A 19515-nucleotide genomic window follows, 5' to 3' on the forward strand; every position below is an offset into this window, starting at 1 on the left:
TTCAGCTCTAAGAACGATCTCTGATTCTTCCTTGAAAATGTTCAATGTTCACTTTAATCCCTGTATAATAGTGAGTTCCACATTAGACCACAAGATGTAGGAGCAGAAATTAGGTTGTTCAGCCCATTGAGTCTGCTCCGCCATTCAATCATGGCTGATGCGTTTCTCAACCCCATTCTTCTGCTTTCTCCCTGTAACCCTTCATCCCCTTGATACTCAGGAACCTATCTGTCTCAGTCTTAAGTATACTCAATGACCTGGCCTCAACAGCCTTCTGTGGCAATGAAATCCTTAGATTCACCACTATCTGGCTGAAGAAATTTCTCCTTATCTCTGTTCTAAAAGATCTTCTCTTTACTCTAAGGCCAGGCTCTTGGGTCCTAGTCTCTCCTAGCAATGGAAACATCTTCCCAGCACTACTTCTGCCCAGACCATTCTCTATGTTTCTTGCCACTCTAGTTTAAAAAGGTTTCTTGTACATTCCCTATAGGTTTTAGGTGACTATCTTGTATTGATGGAGCACAGTGGATAGTATCCTGCCCCTGAGTTAGAAGCTCTAGGTCTGAGTTCCACCCTACTCCTGATGGCCAAGGAAGGAGTGTTTACGATACAACCGACCATGTTGAACATGAATTGGCAAATCTTTCCAATGGACACCAATGACAAACAGTAACAGCAAGAGACATTACTGATCCACCTTGTAATTGGAAGAATATTGGAATTTCTTAAGTTTCACAGTTCCAGACTACAAAATTGAAGATGAAAGTGTCACCGCCTTGAATGAATTGAATATACCACCTGACATCGATGATCTTTCATTATATTGTTCTCTAGTTGTCTGTCCCCTTTCCATTTGAGGCTTCATAATTTGCTAAGAGGAGCCGAAGCCTATCAATCCATCCTTGTTTGTATACTCCCCATTTTTGGTAATGTCCTTGTAAACCTTTTCTGCAGCACCTAATGTTTCTATTTTTAAAAATATATTATAATGACAGTAATCTAAGTGTGGTTCCCCATTTTATTTTCAATTGTGCATCTAGAAATAAAGCCTAGTTTGTGGTTTGCCTTTTGATGACCTTGCCAACATCTGACACAAATTTTGGATTAGATTACTTACAGTGTGGAAAAAGGCCCTTCGGCTCAACAAGTCTACACCGACCTGCCGAAGCGCACCCATCCAGACCCATTGCCCTACACCTGCACCTAACACTATGGGCAATTTAGCATGGCCAATTCACCCAACCTGTACATTTTTGGATTGTGGGAGGAAACCGGAGCACCCAGAGGAAACCCACGCAGACACTGGGAGAACGTGCAAACTCCACACAGTCAGTCGCCTGGGGTGGGAATTGAACCGGGGTCTCTGGTGCTGAGAGGCAGCAGTGCTAACCCCTGTGCCACCGTGCTGCCCACCAAATTTTGGTGATTAGTGTTGACACTCAAAAATCCCTTTCTTCCTTTACCTCATCTTCCTAGTAATAAGTGACGTTCCTATTTTTTCTGACAAAATGTGCTGCCTCACCTCTGTATTACTCTTCATTTGACAATGATTTGCTCATTCTGCAAGTTTATTAATGTCCTCTTGTAATTTATCACAGTCCTCCTTCATATCAACGTCCTCCTCCCTCCATCAGCAACCTCCCTCGTTGCAATTTGTTGTTGTCTGCATCCTTAGAAATTTTGTTTTTGATTTCAAAATCCACAATGTACAGTATGGACAGCAGTGGTTCCAGCACTGATCTTTGTAATTTCCCACCACTTTGCATCATTACCCTTTAATCCTTGCTTTCTGGATTCTAACAATCCATTCCAGATTAGGTGCCAGTGTTATTGTTTAAACAGTTGTTATAGAGTTGATGTTTGTTTGCAAAACAAATTCACCTACTTCGCACAGTTCTTCTTGCAATATATGTTAAAACAAGGGGCAAAACTGAAAGCCAACCAACCTTTGAACTCTATAAAAGTTACGAGTGTCGCAATAAAGGTAATTTTTAAAGGAGGATTTTCAATCTGCAAGTTGGAGTTTTCCTCATGCGATATGGATTTTGTTATTAGTAACTCTGGAGAAAAATAAATTATGTAAAAATAAAACAAATACGCAGACTTTGAAAGCAGACCTTGTTTTCAAGTTCACATGGAAATTGGTGATTTTGGATATGAAGTTTTACAAATAGTCTTGTTAAAGGAATGCATTTAGCTTAAAGTTCAAGGGAATTAATTTGTAAATTATTTTCAATGTTGACATATGGAACTAAAGCTGGGGTGAAATAAATATTGGGTGCATTTGGATAAGTGTAAAGTCAAGGAATTGACGATTATTATGGGTTAGAACATAGAACAATACAGCACAGAACAGGCCCTTCGGCCCACGATGTTGTGCCGAACTTCTATCCTAGATTAAGCACCCATCCATGTACCTATCCAAATGCCGCTTAAAGGTCGCCAATGATTCTGACTCTACCACTCCCACGGGCAGCGCAATCCATGCCCCCACCACTCTCTGGGTAAAGAACCCACCCCTGACATCTCCCCTATACCTTCCACCCTTCACCTTAAATTTATGTCCCCTTGTAACACACTGTTGTACCCGGGGAAAAAGTTTCTGACTGTCTACTCTATCTATTCCTCTGATCATCTTATAAACCTCTATCAAGTCACCCTTCATCCTTCGCCGTTCCAACGAGAAAAGGCCGAGAACTCTCAACCTATCCTCGTACGACCTACTCTCCATTCCAGGCAACATCCTGGTAAATCTTCTCTGCACCCTCTCCAAAGCTTCCACATCTTTCCTAAAGTGAGGCGACCAGAACTGCACACAGTACTCCAACTGTGGCCTAACCAAAGTCCTGTACAGCTGCAACATCACTTCACGACTCTTGAATTCAATCCCTCTGCTAATGAACGATAATACTCCATAGGCCTTCTTACAAACTCTATCCACCTGAGTGGCAACCTTCAAAGATCTATGTACATAGACCCCAAGATCCCTCTGTTCCTCCACCTGACCAAGAACCCTACCATTAACCCTGTATTCCACATTCTTATTTGTTCTTCCAAAATGGACAACCTCACACTTGGCAGGGTTGAACTCCATCTGCCACTCCTCAGCCCAACTCTGCATCATATCTAAGTCCCTCTGCAGCCGACAACAGCCCTCCTCACTGTCCACAACTCCACCTATCTTTGTATCATCTGCAAATTTACTGACCCACCCTTCGACTCCCTCATCTAAGTTATTAATAAAAATTACAAACAGCAGAGGACCCAGAACTGATCCCTGCGGAACTCCACTTGTAACTGGGCTCCATGCTGAATATTTACCATCTACCACCACTCTCTGACTTCGACCGGTTAGCCAGTTTTCTATCCAATTGGCCAAATTTCCCTCTATCCCATGCCTCCTGACTTTCCGCATAAGCCTACCATGGGGAACCTTATCAAATGCCTTACTAAAATCCATGTACACTACATCCACTGCTCTACCCTCATCCACATGCTTGGTCACCTCCTCGAAGAATTCAATAAGACTTGTAAGGCAAGACCTACCCTTCACAAATCCGTACTGGCTGTCCCTAATCAAGCAGTGTCTTTCCAGATACTCGTAAATCCTATCCCTCAGTACCCTTTCCATTACTTTGCCTACCACAGAAGTAAGACTAACTGGCCTGTAATTCCCGGGGTTATCCCTATTCCCTTTTTTGAACAGGGCACAACATTCACTACTCTCCAGTCCCCTGGTACCACCCCCGATGATCCAATGATCCAAGTGATTCAAGTACCAACAGTAAAACCACCCATTTGATTTTTGAATATAATCAGTTTGTGGATATCCTCTGATCATTTCATTGTATGTCACAAATCTTGAGCAATGTTTGAAATTGCTTAATACAAAACTGAGTTTTGAGCCTGGACATTTTGCCCTTGCTGGAATTGGAATTGAGGATGGACAGGAGCTGAAAATAGTCCTGCCAGCTCCAACTTGCATCCCTAATTGCAGGAAACTGACGAATATTCCAACTGTTCAGCCTTCGGTTCCCACAGGCTGCAACAGATCAAATTCAGTTGAGCAATATTGCAGGATTAAAATTAAATGTAATGTTAATTTTAATCCTATATAACGGCACATCATTAATTGAGAATAACTACGCCCGAACTCTTTTTGGAGCTGTACAGTATTGTAAATGTACCAATGACCTCTAAGTTTCCAGCTATGGATGGGACTAATACTGTGAATAATTCAGAGTGTGAGAATACCTCTACATTTGGGGCAGTAGGTTCTTCATCTTGTCTTTGTTTAGCCAACAGTAATCTTTGCAAGTTAATTCTCTTCACAGATAATGGAATCAAGGAAATGAGAGTTTGTGCATTTATATGTATAAAACCATTTGGAAACTGCAAATTAAGTAGTGTCCTTTTAGTTTGGGCTTAAATATCAAATATGTTTTGAGACATGAAGGTACAAGTGCTTTCAATGGAACAGAATAGAGAAAAGGCTTTGAAGGACTACAGATGGATTATACTGAGGATCCATGTGAAGACTCTACAGTTCAGATGCTTCTGCCTAAATAAAGGGATATCTGCAACCATACTTAATACATAATGTACAGAAAGTAATGAATAGTGCTTAAAGTACCAACAGCAAAAGCACCCATTTTATTCTTGAAATACAGTTTTGTGAGGCAAGGGAAGAGAAAAGAAAGGCACAGTATGTATCTTTTGTCATCTAGAAAGTTCAAGCTGTTAGCTTTACTTGTTGTTTAGCAACTGGAACATTTTAATTGTAGAGATGAAAGGAAATAGTTAAAAAGAAACTGCAGAAAATCTGATTATATAGGTAAACATTTTTGTCTGTGTATAAATGTAAAGACATCAAAGGTAAATACGTTTGATTGTGTAAATCGCAATATTTAGGGATTGTTTAGTAGCGCAGAACTTGATAAAAAGGCAAATGTGTTGCCAAAGCTTTTTACTTTGCACTTTTCAGGATGAACCAAAGATGGCAGATTTCAAATGATGATAATTTACAGTATGGGACAAAAGAAGTGTTGGTTATAAGTATGCCGACTGGCTGGGGTATTAGTATTGAGAAGGCAGCCAGGATCTATAGATCCCCAAACCTCCAGGTAATTTGAAAAATGTGCAAAGCTTGAATATATTTAAAGAGTTTATTTATAACCTGCAGCAAACAGGTCTGTACATATGTTAGTTATAGCAAACATAAATGAGCCATGTTATGGGCTTGATTGATTATCTTAAATTGGTTGTTACTATAGCTATTAGTGAACTAAGGATTGGGCAACACATGGTGAACAATCTCAAAATCACATCTAACAATGGATGCTTTGTTTGGATTTTATATGTGCAGATTGGTTGAATGTGGATACAACTCTGCCTGTTACAATTAACTGAAGGAATGCATTTTAAAAAATGTACTTGGAGCTTCGAGAAGCATATAGTTCCTCTGTACTTCTTCCATGACAAAGTCTTTGCCCAATCAGAATCAACTTATCAGTTAATTATGTCCCCCTTTCTTCCTATTGTATAAGTTATTATTGTTGAAATTTGCTATCATTGCATTCGTTTTTTTGAGTGCAAGATGAAAAAGCTTTGGCAACATGTCTTCTTTCCAACAAAAATCAGTGTATAATGCCCAGAATTCTTTATTCCATTTGTTGTACATTGTGCTTGACTTTTCAGGTACTTCTGTTAACCATTTTTCAGGTGTGAAGCGGTTGCCCATGGCTGAATTAAATGAGCTTCTGGAGGAAATTGAGACTGCAATAAAACACTACTCTGAGGAGCTGATTCAACAGTTAGCATTGCGTGATGAGCTAGAGTTTGAAAAAGAGGTGAAAAACAGCTTCATCTCGATACTTATTGAGGTTCAAAACAAACAGAAGGAGCACAAGGAAACAATGAAGAAGAAAAAGAAACAAAAGAATGGAACCCCACAAAATGGAAAGCAGGAGAAAAGTCACATGCCAGGAACGGTGAGTCGTGGATTCTATTACTACATGGACAAAGCTCCCTATATTGTCATTGATGTGTACTCTTTAATTTAAATAATAAATCAGTAAACTATTTTTACAGAATGGCTGACAATTGTTTTACAGTTTATTAGTGAAAGGAAGGTTATTGAGGAAAAGAATTAAAAATAACAATTAATCACATTCACCATCGCCTTATTGTGGAATTTGGAAGCCAGCATTCTCTTGAGGGAACGAGCAGGGGAGAAGGCATCAATTTAAAACGTCATGGCTGTAGAACTGTTTGATCTACTGACAGAGGTGACAGTGCTATCCTATTAGTTGAATAGAAGCTGTCAGACTTGTGCTTTCTGGCATACCTTCCGACAGAATAGTAATGAGCATAGGCGATATAAATACACCTTCATGTTTTTACTATGATTTTATCAAATACACTCACCAGTTTAACTCCCATTTTAATGTTCTGACATGGATAATTTTTAGAATATGCATTAGACCAGGTAAACTATCAGATTATATCTTTACATTTTTCATGTAGCCAGACTGGCAGCTAAGGAGATAAAGGTTTATTTCCAGGAACCAAATCAAATGATTTTCTCCTTTTATATACTTGGAATAAATTCTCAGATGAAGGTATTGAGAAATGAATGACTGCTTTGTATAGACAATGTTGCAAATTATAATGGGCTCCCAGTGGGCTGAGTCCTCCCCATTTCCACTTCATGGCAACAAAACTGTCTGTACATGACCTTACTCACCCCGAATTGTTCAAAAGTCATAATTGCTTGATTTTCTGGTTGTGGACCTTCCTCGGTGTTGTCACACAGATAATGTTGCAAAAGGTTTATGGGCCTCTTATTGTTTCAAACAGTGACAGCTAACACACAGAAACCAAGACTTGCAATGGTTTCTGAGCAAATTCAGTGGATTTGCACATCAATTAGCTGCGTGTGATGCAGAAACCGGAAGGTTTCCTTAGAAGAAAAAAGATAATTTCATGACCGTTTTGCTATGCATATGAATACTGCTACATCCCTACAGCAGAATTTATAAAAAAAACATTGTTCACCACTTGTATATCACTGTCCAGACCTCCATATGTTACCCACTCCTAATTGCTTTTGAAAAACTGGTGGTAAACTTCCTTGACTCACTGCAGTTTTTGGAATGTAATAACACCCACAATTCTTTTGAAAAGGGAGATCCACAGCAATGAAGAAATAGCAAAATAGTTACCCACCAGGATGGTGTTGGTGTGGAGGGAACTTGCATCTGGTCCCATGCATCTGTTGCTCTAGTCCTTCTTGATGGTATGTCATTGGTTTAGAAGATACTGTCAAAGGAAGTTAGGTGAATTGCTGCAGATCATCCTGTAGTGCTGTACCAAAAAGAGTTCCAGGATTTGAGTTCCAGAATTTTGACCTAAAGGCAGTTAAGAAATATCTGTATATTTCTCTAAGGATGGCAAATGGCTTAAAGGGAAACTTGCAGGTGATGGTCCTGTGCATCTGCCAAAAATGAGGCCCTTCTAGTACATCTCTATTTTTTTAAAGTAAAATATTTTGAAGTTGATTTGAAGTTATGTCTTACAATTGCAGTATTTATAGAAACTTTTTGTATTTTATGGAGAGTATCACACTTTGGAAACATAGAACATAGAAAAATACAGCGCAGTACAGGCCCTTTGGCCCTCGATGTTGCGCCGATCCAAGCCCACTTAACCTACACTAGCCCACTATCCTCCATATGTCTATCCAATGCCCGTTTAAATGCCCATGAAGAGGGAGAGTCCACCACTGCTACTGGCAGGGCATTCAGTGAACTCTCAACTCGCTGAGTAAAGAATCTACCCCTAACATCTGTCCTATACCTACCACCCCTTAATTTAAAGCTATGCCCCCTCGTAATAGCTGACTCCATACGTGGAAAAAGGTTCTTATGGCCAACCCTATCTAAACCCCTAATCATCATGTACACCTCTATCAAGTCACCCCTAAACCTTCTTTTCTCCAATAAAAACAGCACCAAGTGCCTCAGCCTTTCCTCATACGGTCTTCCTACCATACCACGCAACATCCTGGTAAACCTCCTCTGCACCCTTTCCAGTGCCTCCACATCCTTCCTATAGTATGGCGACCGAAACTGCACACCATACTCCAGATGCGGCCGCACCAGAGTCTTATACAACTGCAACATGACTTCAGGACTCCGGAACTCAATTCCTTTACTAATAAAAGCCAGTACGCCATATGCCGCCTTCACAGCACTATTTACCTGGATGGCAACTTTCAGAGATCTGTGTACATGGACACCAAGATCGCTCTGCTCATCCACACTACCAAGTATCTGACCATTAGCCCAGTACCCCATCTTCTTGTTACTCTTACCAAAGTGAATCACTTCACACTTACCTATATTGAACTCCATTTGCCACCTTTCTGCCCAGCTCTGCAGCTTATCTATATCCCGCTGTAACCTGCCACATCCTCCCTCACTGTCAACAACTACACCGACTTTCGTATCATCCGCAAACTTGCTCACCCAACCTTCTAGCCCCTCCTCCAGGTCATTTATAAAAATGACAAACAGCAATGGTCCCAAAACAGATCCTTGTGGAACACCGCTAGTAACTGCACTCCAAGATGAACCTTTACCATCAACTACTACCCTCTGTCTTCTTCCAGCCAGCCAATTCCTAATCCAAACTTCCAACTCGCCCTCAATGCCATACCTCCATATTTTTTGCAGTAGCCTACCATGGGGAACCTTATCAAACGGCATACTAAAATCCATATACACCACATCTACCGCTTTACCCTCGTCCACCTCCTTAGTCACCACCTCAAAGAATTCAATGAGGTTTGTGAGGCACGACCTGCCCTTCACAAAACCATGCTGACTATCCTTGATCACATTATTCCTATCCAGATGTTCATAAATCCTATCCGTTACAATTCTCTCTAAGACTTTGCCCACAACAGAAGTGAGACTCACTGGCCTATAGTTACTAGGGTTATCCCTACTCCCCTTCTTGAACAAGGGAACCACATTTGCTATCCTCCAGTCTTCTGGCACTATTCCTGTAGACAACGAGGACATAAAAATCAAGGCCAATGGCTCTGCAATCTCCTCCCTTGCTTCCCAGAGAATCCTAGGATAAATGTCATCAGGCCCAGGGGACTTATCTATTTTCACCCTTTCCAGAATTTCCAACACCTCTTCCCTACATACCTCAATTCTAATTAATTGTGACTCAGTATTAACATCGGCAACAATGTCCTGTTCCTGAGTAAATACTGACGCAAAGTATTCATTCCCACTACTATCCTTGACTGGACCGATACCTACCCTAGTCATCCTTTTATTCCTGACATACCTATAGAAAGCCTTTGGGTTTTCCCTAATCCTACCAACTAAGGACTTTTCATGTCCCCTCCTTGCTGCTCTTAGCGCTCTCTCCAGATCCTTCCTGGCTACCTTATAACTCTCAATTGCCCCAATTGAACCTTCACGCCTCATCTTTACATAGGGCACCCTCTTCCCTTTAACAAGGGATTCCAATTCCTTATTAAACTACGGCTCCCTCACACGACCCTTTCCTCCCTGCCTGACTGGTACATACTTATCAAGGACACTCAATAGTTGCTCCATGAACAAGCTCCACATATCAATAGCACCCTTCCCTTGAAGCCTACTTTTCCAAGCCACGCATCCTAAATCATGCCTCACCGCATCATAATTTCCCTGCCCCCAGCTATAACTCTTGCCCTGCAGTGCACACTTATCCCTCTGCATCACTAGAGTAAAAGTCACCGAATTGTGGTCACTGTCCCCAAAGTGCTCACCTACCTCCAATTCTAACACCTGGCCTGGTTCGTTACCCAGAACCAAATCCAGTATGGCCTCACCTCTTGTTGGCCTGTCTACATATTGTGTCAGGAAACCCTCCTGCACACATTGGACAAACACCGACCCATCTAACGTACTCGAGCTATAGCTTTCCCAATCAATATCAGGAAAGTTAAAGTCCCCCATAACAACCACCCTATTACTTTCACTCTTCTCCTGAATCATCCTCGCAATCCTTTCTTCTACGTCTCTAGGACTATTAGGAGGCCTGTAGAAAACTTCTAACAGGGTGACCTCACTTTTTTCCTATTCCTAACCTCAGCCCAAACTACCTCCGATGGCGAGTCTTCATCCGTTGTCCTTTCCACTGCTGTAATGCTATCTTTGACAAGCAATGCCACACCTCCCTCCCCCCCCCCCCCCCTTTTACCCCCACCTCTGACCCTACTAAAACATTTAAACCCTGGAACCTGCAACAGCCGATCCTGTCCCTGTTCTACCCATGTCTCCGTAATAGCCACAACATCGAAATCCCAGGTACCAACCCACGCTGCAAGTTCACCTACCTTATTTTTTATACTTCTCGCATTGAAGTATACACACTTCAACCCACCTTCCTGTTTACAGGTACCCTCCTTCGAGATTGATGCCGTGTTCCTAACCTCCCTACACTCCAGCTCCTGCACCCTAAAGCTACAGTCTAGGTTCCCATGCACCTGCAGAGTTAGTTTAAACACCCCCAAAGAGCACTAGCAAACCTCCCCCCAAGGATACTGGTGCCCCTCAGGTTCAGGTGCAGACCATCCTGTTTATAGAGGTCCCACCTTCCCCAGAAAGACCCCCAGTTATCCCGATACCGGAATCCCTCCCTCCTGCACCATCCCTGTAGCCATGTATTTAACTGCTCTCTCTCCCTATTCCTCGACTCTCTATCACGTGGCACAGGTAACAAACCAGAGACAACAGCTCTGTTTGTTTTAACTCTGAGCTTCCAACCTAGCTCCCTGAAAGCCTGTCTAACATCCTCAGCCCTCCTCCTACCTATGTCATTGGTGCCAATATGGACCACGACTTCGGGCTGCTCCCCCTCCCCCTTAAGGACCCAGAAAACACGATCAGAGACATCACGTACCCTTGCACCTGGGAGGCAACATACCAAAGGTGAGTCTCTCTCGCCCCCACAAAACTGCCTATCTGAGCCCCGAACTATTGAGTCCCCAATAACTATCGCTCTACCTTTCTCCGCCCTTCCCTTCTGAGCAATGGGGACAGGCTCTGTGCCAGAGGCCTGAACCCCATTGCTTACCCCTGGTAAGTCCCCGTTCCCCCCCCCCCAAGTATCCAAAACGGTATACTTGTTCTTGGGGGTAACGGCCGCAGGGGGTCCCTGCACTGGCTGCTTCCTCCCAGTCCCCCTCACTGTCACCCATCTGTCTGTAATCTTTGGAGTAACTACTTCCCTAAAGCTCCGATCTATGACCCCCTCTGCCTCCCGAATGATCCTAAGTTCATCCAACTCCAGCTCCAGTTCCCTAACACGGTCTTGGAGGAGCTGGAGATGGGTGCACTTCCTGCAAGTGTAATCAGCAGGGACGACCATGGCATCCCTCACCTCAAACATGTTGCAAGAGGAACATTGCACTGCCTTCACTGCCATCCCTCTAAAAGTAACCTTTTTAAAAAAAAAACTAGGTCTAAACAATAGAACAAGCAAAATGCAGCACTTACCGACTTACCACAACGGGTCTTATTATTAGGTTAGAGGAGGAGGGCGGGTGGGAGACACTACCCCTGTAGTGCCTCGGGTTCCTCTCCTGCGTGCCTTTATATGAAAAAACTTATCCAGGTAAGCTTGTGCTACACCAGCTTTCAGGTCCCGGCTGCGCTTTTTTTAAAAAAAAACTTTCAAATTTAAACCGTTAAACAAACATCACCGAGCCTTCAAGCAGCCACTGCCAAACAGCCCTTACCTGCTCCACTGAGAGAGTGAGAAACATTTTGGCTCTTCGAGTTGCCTTGTCCTCCCAGCTTGATTTGACATTAACAAAGGTGGCACGATGTTTTAAGTGGTCAACACTGCTGCCTCACAGCGCCAGGGACCCAAGTTTGATTCCAGCCTCGGGTGGCTGTCTGTGTGGAGTTTGCATATTCTCCCTGTGTCTGCGAGGGTTTCCTCTGGGTGCTCCAGTTTCCTCCCACAGTGGTCAATTTAGTATGGCCAGTTCATACTGTTCTCAGATGTGTAGGTTAGGTGCATTAGTCAGGAGTAAATGTAGAGTAACAGGGTTACTCTTCAGATGGTTGGTATGGACTTGTTGGGCTGAACGGCCTGTTTCCATACTGTAGGAATTCTATTCTAAAGCAATGCTTACCAAAGTTAGTGCCCTTGTTTGTTAACCTGTCCAAAAGAACAATTTTCTTCATGTTTTAAGAACAGATAAAATACCTATTCAGATAATAAATATATAAGTACATTTAGAAAAAAAATCCCCCCGCCCCCATTCTTTCAAAGTATGTATTTTTAAGATGTCTTCTCCCTGTCTTTGGTAGCTAGCTGGTTTTTTTTTCTGTTAACCTGCTGGGATCTGGCAAATTTTTTTCAATCAAGGCAAGCAAGTTTCAAAGACAGCACTTCTGGGACTCAAATTTAAGACTTTAATTGAAGGTTTAAGCTTTAAATAGACTTTTCTTTCCTGTGGGATGTCTGTCATCTTTAAGTAGACTAATGCCCTATAAAGCAAAATGTAGGAAAAAATAAAATTGCATTGCCAAATCTGTTTCATATACAACTTACTTGGTGGATAGGCAGGAAGGAAAAGGAGAGGTAGTATAACTTTGTTAGTAAAGTAAGAGACAAGAGCTGTAGTGAGAAATTATATAGGCGGTAAAGATCAAGACTTAGAATCAGTTGGGATAGAAATGACAAATAGCAAGGTAAAGAGGTTCCTGGTGGAAGTAATCTACAAGTCCCTGAAAAAGTAGTTCCATTGTGGGCCACAGTATAAACTAGGAAATATTGTGCGCTTTTATAAGGGAAGTAAGACAATAATCATGGGTGATTTTTAATGTGTATTGACCAAATTAATCGCGTTTCTAAGGATAGTCTCAAGGGAGGGTTCATTGAATGTATTAGAGAATGATTCCCAACATATTCCTCCGAGAATCCATCAAGGAGCCAGCTGTTCTAGATTTGGTATTATATAATGAGATAGGACTAATTAATGATGTCTTAGTAAAGGATCCTCTAGGGAAGAATGATCTTAGCATGTTAGAATTTCAAATTCAGTTTGCGAGCAAGAAACTGGAGTGTTCTGGAGTTAAACAAAGATAGTTACAGAGCCATGGGGACAGATTTAGCTCTCGTGGACTGGGCAGGAAGACTAAAGTTACGACATTTGATGAGTAGAGGCAGATGTTTTAAGGAGATGTTCAAATTCTCCCAACTAATATATATATTCCACAGAGAGAATTGTAAAGGGGGCAACATGGTAAGCAAGAATGATAACATAAGGACAAAAATGAAGGCATACCATATTGCAAAGGCCAGCAGTGGGCTGGCAGATTGTGGAAGTATTAAAGATCAATAAAAGGTTACTAAAAAAAGTTATAAAAGCCATTTTTGTTTTTCCTACATTGGAGGCAGTTCAGTGATGGGTTTATCTTATGAATAGAGCTTACGTCTATACACTCTAGATTTTAGAAGAAGGAATGGAGATTTAATTGCAATATACAAAATACTAAAGGAGAGTGACGAAGTAGATGGAGAATGGGAGAAATTCTTTCTCTCAAAAGGTCATGAATCTGTGGCATTCACTATTCCCGAGTATGGTAGATGCCAGGACATTGAGCACGTTTAAGGAGATAGATTCTTAATTAGTAATAGATTGAAGGGTCTTTGGGACTGAGCAGGAATGAGGAAAGAACAATTCAGTACAAAATAGGTCTTTTTTTTTTGAAAAAACAGTCATCGACATGTAGCATGGAAACAGACCCCTCAGTCCAACCAATCCATGCCAACCATAATCCCAATTGAAACTAGTCCCACCTGTCTGCACTTCGCCCAAATCCATCCAAACATTTCTTTTTCATGTACTTATCTAAATGCCTTTTAACTGTACCTGCATCCACCACTTCCTCTAGAAATTTATTCCACCCATGAACTACTCTCTGTGCAAAACAAAATTATCCTCATGTCTTTTTTAAAATCTTTGTCCTCTAACATTAAAAATATGCCCACTAGTCTTGAAATCCCCAACCCCGATGATAAGACACCTGCCGTTCACATTATCTATATCACTCTCTTGATTTTATAAACGTCTGTAAGGTTATCTTTCAACCTTCTGCGCTAGAGACAAAAAGTCTCAACCTATTCAGCATCTCCTTATGACTCAGACCCTCTATTCCAGGGAAGATCCTGGTAAATCTCTTCTGAACTCTATCCAGCTTAATAATATTTTATTTGTAGTCCTAGCTATGTTTACTCTAAGCAAATTTTAACACCTCACCTATATCAATGGAAATTACTCTGTTCATGAGTTAAATAATCTACCATAGTTACAAAACAAAACATGGTTGAGATTATCCATCTACCAAAGAAATGAACGACACAGTTGAATTATTATGTATTTTCCGCTAACAATAAAAACATCATTTTTTTATCCTGGTCATACTACACTTTCGATGCTTTGTGTGTCTAGCTCAAGAATGCAAATAATTATCCATCCTTCAATGTACAATGCCTTTCCAAATTAAAAATCTTTTGCTTCTTCACGATCCGTATTCTGTGGAGTTGAGTATTGATTTGCTGAGCAGATTTGAGACCTGAATTGCCTATTTATGCTCCTCAGTCTTAGGTTCTTATTTATTGTATATTATTTGAAAATATTTTTTGTCTGAATTTTCATAAATATTCCAGCCTCTCTCTGGTTATAAAAAATGACGCTGGAGGCTGGAATCTAAAGGACCTATGTACCTTTGTTGCATGGGGAGGATTGGGGGTGAGTTCCAATTTGCACATCCATAGTCCGTAGATGTTAATCTGCAGCTGCTTCTTGCTGTGCTGGTTTTCAATAGTGTGATATCTGTAACATGACTTGTAAATTTCAAGCTTGTAAAGCTGTCAGACATCTTTGGAGAGATAAGATATCTTTTTGATATGTTCCTGGGACATCCTTTAGGATTGTTAAGCACAGAATAAATGTGGCTTAAAGGTACATGAACTCTTTGGAACTGTAAAACGCACTGGCCTGTCATACTGCGAAGTCTTTTAAAACTGCTCTCTATAAATATTTAGAAAATCTGTGCTTGCTATTTCACTCTGCCTGTTGAGTTAAGTTTAATGTTCTCATTACAGGATTGGTGCTGCATATGGGGCATCACAACCTTTTATTATCACAGTGGGCTTCCTGACGCTTCACAGTTTGATAACTCTGGTTATAAGTGGGACTATGAACCCAAACCATGTTTTCCTAAGGGATTAAAGAAAGTTGCATAACATAGATTATAAGAGCAGGGAGGTCACGTTGGAGCTATACAGAACTTTGGTTAGGCCACAGGTATTGTGTGCAGTTCTGGTCACACAACAAGGGATGTTTTACACTAGAGAGGGTGCAGAGGAGATTCACCAGAATGTTCCCCAAATTGGAATATTTCAGCTGTGAAGAGATGCTGGATAAGCTCAGGTTGTTTTCTTTGGAGCAGTGAAGGTTGAGGGGATTGTGATAAAGGTATATAAGATTTATGAAGGGCATTGGCAGGATGAATAGAAAGGCAGCTATTTCCCTACTCTGCCTTCCCAACCTTGGAGTAAAATTTCAGACCTTTGTTATTTATTTTTGCTGCCTTAGATTTTCCTGTTCCTCCACCTCACCACACCCTTCTAAAATAGATAGCGATAAGTTTGATCATGGATAACAGATCATTTCCTTCCCAGTGATCTTCTAGTACAGAGAAGAATGTGACTAGCAACCTTGAGGGACACACTCACTCTGTTGGTCCATGTCTCATATCATCCTAACTTGAACATGTGTCTCTATAATTGTTACAGATCAACAATCTTTTTAAATTATGGAATTTCCTACCCAAAACCTTTATTAGACATCACAAACAAGGTAGCTGTTCAGGGAGAATCACAACCTTGCCTATTAGATTAGATTCCCTACAGTATGGAAACAGGCCCTTTGGCCCAACAAGTCCATATATATAATATACCCCTGACTAATGCACCTAACACTATGGGCAATTTGACATGGCCAATTCACCTGACCTGCACATCTTTTGGACTGTGGGAGGAAACCGGAGCACCCGGAGGCAACCCATGCAGACACGGGGAGAATGTGCAAACTCCACACAGACAGTTGCCTGAGACAGGAATCGAACCCAGCTCCCTGGTGCTATGAGGCAGTCATGCTAACCACTGAGCCACCATGCTGCTCTATGCTTCCTGCACTTTGAGAACAATGTTTTTTTAAAAATTACATTTGAGTATGATTGTATAATTTTTGCAGCTACCGCAACAGTTTTCAGCAAGTCCTAACTAAAATGTTTGTGCCAATGCAGAGCCAATTCCAAGAAGGTTGCCTGGACACATGATAGTTAGCTCACTCTCCTAAAACACAAACTAAGCATCTTGTCTTTAAAGCATAAAAGATAGTCGTACATGTTGAATGTTTTTAAACAAATATAGTTGACAGACCAGTGAATTATTCTTTTTTACAGCAGATTTAAATGTTTTTTTTGTCTTAAACTAATTAGCTTCTGCTAAATTACATCAGCTACAAGTTTTGGTATCAGAAGTTCTCTTCCTGTTGTATTTTTGTTAACGTCCCTGAAAATCTCCAAGAACAGGTTTATAGGAAGGAATTTATAACTTGAATTTTGTTTTTGTTAGTCCACATATCCAGTCCAGCCATAAGTTAAAAGTGAAGGTAGCTAAACAACTCAGAAGTGGCCTTGCTAGAAATGGATTGTGATCCCTGATTTACAATATCCCATGGCTGAATGCAGTGATGTCAGCAATTTTTCTCCAAAAATAATGCAGAAGCTCTGACTGTCACTGTATATTATAGGATTTTAACTAAGACTTTATAATACAGTATGTATTTTTCAGTGCATTATTGTAAATGATGAGCTTTTAATGTGCAGTAATAGTTTTATGGTTAGCCCTCATCTTTTATCTTCTTGCTCTTGTCCCTGTTGTGTGCTGTTGGTTGCGACCCTGTGATTTCATATGCTCTTTCTCTGTCCTTTTTCTGCTTTCTGCTGCTTCAGCGTTTCAGCATGGAGGGACTGTCAAATGTCATTCAGAATGGCTTTCGCCAGACATTTGGAAGCTCAGGTGGTGAAAAACAGGTGCCTTGTATGGTTTACATTTTTATTTCCTTTCCAGTCACCTTTCTTCATGTGGTTACTGCTTGCTTCATTTTGTGATCATATTCTGGGTAGTTGGTGTGTAAATTCTATGTGCATTATTTCTCTGTTTAAGCAACAAAGTTGAAATACTTCTGTAGAGTTAAGCCACATGTGAAAGATGTACTTGCATTTTCCTCCTTCCATTTTTAAGAGCCAACAATAGTGATGATAGGACTGTCCCTTAAAATAATAAGGATTAATTATGTCATCATGATCTGTCTTGCTCAGTAAATTCTGGCTCTTTCCTTACTGAACAGAATATGTTTCAACAAATAACTTGCTGTTTACAAGGAATTCGGTTCAAGCAGACCAAGATTTAAATTCATTAGGGCAAACCTAACTCTTGACTTAACAAATTTAACATATTGATTTAAAACAACATGTTTTATGAACCTTTTAAAGTTTATTAAGGGAAACTAAAATAACACCACAAGATGAAATACGTATCAACATTGTTCGTCGAATTGGCTGCCTGTTCATGAAATGGTGCCACCTAGTGGTGAAGATGCTGTTTGCTAAGTGCAATCTGTTCTAGTAATTATAATTCGTGGAAGTTGTCTTTATGTTGAAAATAATAAGGGATCTTCACTATAAACAGTAATGGTGCAAGAAGATGATCCACCAAAAGAGGTGGGGGTGTAGCTAAATATTGGCTTTGCTGGTGGTATCCATGCCCTGATAGTTTTTATTTTTTTAAAAAAGAAGAGAACAAAGGGATATTTCTGTGTTACTGTAATGGGTGCTATGTGATGTGTAGCAGTAAGAAAAAAAATGAATAAAATTGAAAATTTGAGCAATGAGTCAGAGTTCTGTGATGAGTTGTAGCCTTATGTCCAGCAGGTAAGTTACCATCAATCACTTAGGTGCTATCATTGCCTAATGACCACATTCCTTATCAGTACTATTATAACTGTGGTGGAAGGAGTGCACTAATAATCAAACCCTACTACTGAACCCGTGGCTCTGTTAGTATATATTTGATGATTCAGTCACCAAAATGGCCAATTGCTTCTCTCTTGTACTACTGTGTATGACAGAAGAGGCTTTCCCCAGGCTTGTTTAATGATCTAAAAATATTGCTTTATTCTAAGTACAAGTGACAAACTCTGGTTAGCATCTCAGGTATAATCTAAATTTGAAACTGTCATCCCCTTTAATCCTAAACACAGACACACAGCACAAAAAACACAGTTTCTGCAGAGATGTTAGCTTTGGGGAAAAAATAAAGTCAGCCAAGGGTCTGAAAGTGCAGGATAGGATGCAATGACATTTCACAGACCATCAGGTTTCCAGATGACAAAATGCAATTACTAACAGAAGTGGACTAATGGAATGTGTTCAGTTCTGATTGCAATCAACTAGATCAAAGCCTATGGAAATCGGTCACAGAACAGCTTTTCAGATTTTGTAAGGTTTTCAGAATTATTAGTAGTTGGAAACATTATCAAGTTCCCAGGAATATTTCCTGAGAAAAGGTGAGAGACTTGTAGCTTCTGACTACTTCGGTATGTACAACAGAAAGCTACGTCCAGAAAGGGTTGCTAAATAACTATTAACTATTTTCAAAATCAGGTTTTCCAGTAATTAAGGGCATTAAGTCCCAGCTCTTAGGTCTTTGAAAGCTTTGCTTGACTTTTCTCTAGAGTAACATTTTTTTCTGTCATTGACAGGTGGCTTACAGCACGGATTAAGCAGTTGACTTAATTCCTTGATAAACCCACATGGTAAACCCTTTCCAATCTGGAAAATGTTCAAACCATTCATATGCTCCAATGTTTCCACATAGTCCTTAAATATACATTCCCAACAGTACAGCAAAGTAATTTAAGCATCATTCAGTATTTGGCTACTTTGGAATATCTGAGGGTGTTTTGAGTTCAAGAACATAAATGATATTGCTGATAATGATTGGGTGAGGTATCATGGCATCCTAAAACTTGCCTCATTGAGCTACGTGATCAGAAAAGAAATTTCTGGAGTTTTCTTTTAATTTATACAGTGGTTTTTATCTCCTTTTTATTTTGCCTTTGTCAAGCAATTGCAATGGAGGCTAAATTCATGGAGTACGGGGTATATAACATTTCTGAATGTGATAATGCTAAGTTCATTAGAGGGGTCATTTCTTAGCTGTTTTCTGATGCATTATACATGCCAGAAATTAGTGACATCTTCCCTGGTGCTTCTGAAGGTTAGACTTGTAGGAGAGGAGATAATGGCAAGCAAGTTCTGCCAGTTGGAGATATCAAATTTGGCAATCCATAGTTGTAAG

At 40.6% G+C, this 19515-nt stretch overlaps 1 protein-coding gene across 3 annotated transcripts in view; it reads left to right on the forward strand.

Annotated features, from left to right (window-relative positions):
• Positions 1-19515, forward strand: part of LOC140482824 (fasciculation and elongation protein zeta-2-like) — a 136275-nt gene that overhangs the window by 85736 nt on the left and 31024 nt on the right. For 2 of the 3 annotated variants that reach the window (XM_072580497.1, XM_072580496.1), the window contains exons 5-6: positions 5722-5990; positions 17106-17186. In XM_072580497.1, coding sequence (XP_072436598.1) covers positions 5722-5990; positions 17106-17186 — 350 coding nt within the window. The remainder of the gene's footprint in view (positions 1-5721; positions 5991-17105; positions 17187-19515) is intronic. The other variant, XM_072580498.1, reaches the window with a different exon arrangement.

Source organism: Chiloscyllium punctatum, chromosome 11 (assembly GCF_047496795.1).
Source record: "Chiloscyllium punctatum isolate Juve2018m chromosome 11, sChiPun1.3, whole genome shotgun sequence".
Taxonomy (NCBI): Eukaryota; Metazoa; Chordata; class Chondrichthyes; order Orectolobiformes; family Hemiscylliidae; genus Chiloscyllium; species Chiloscyllium punctatum.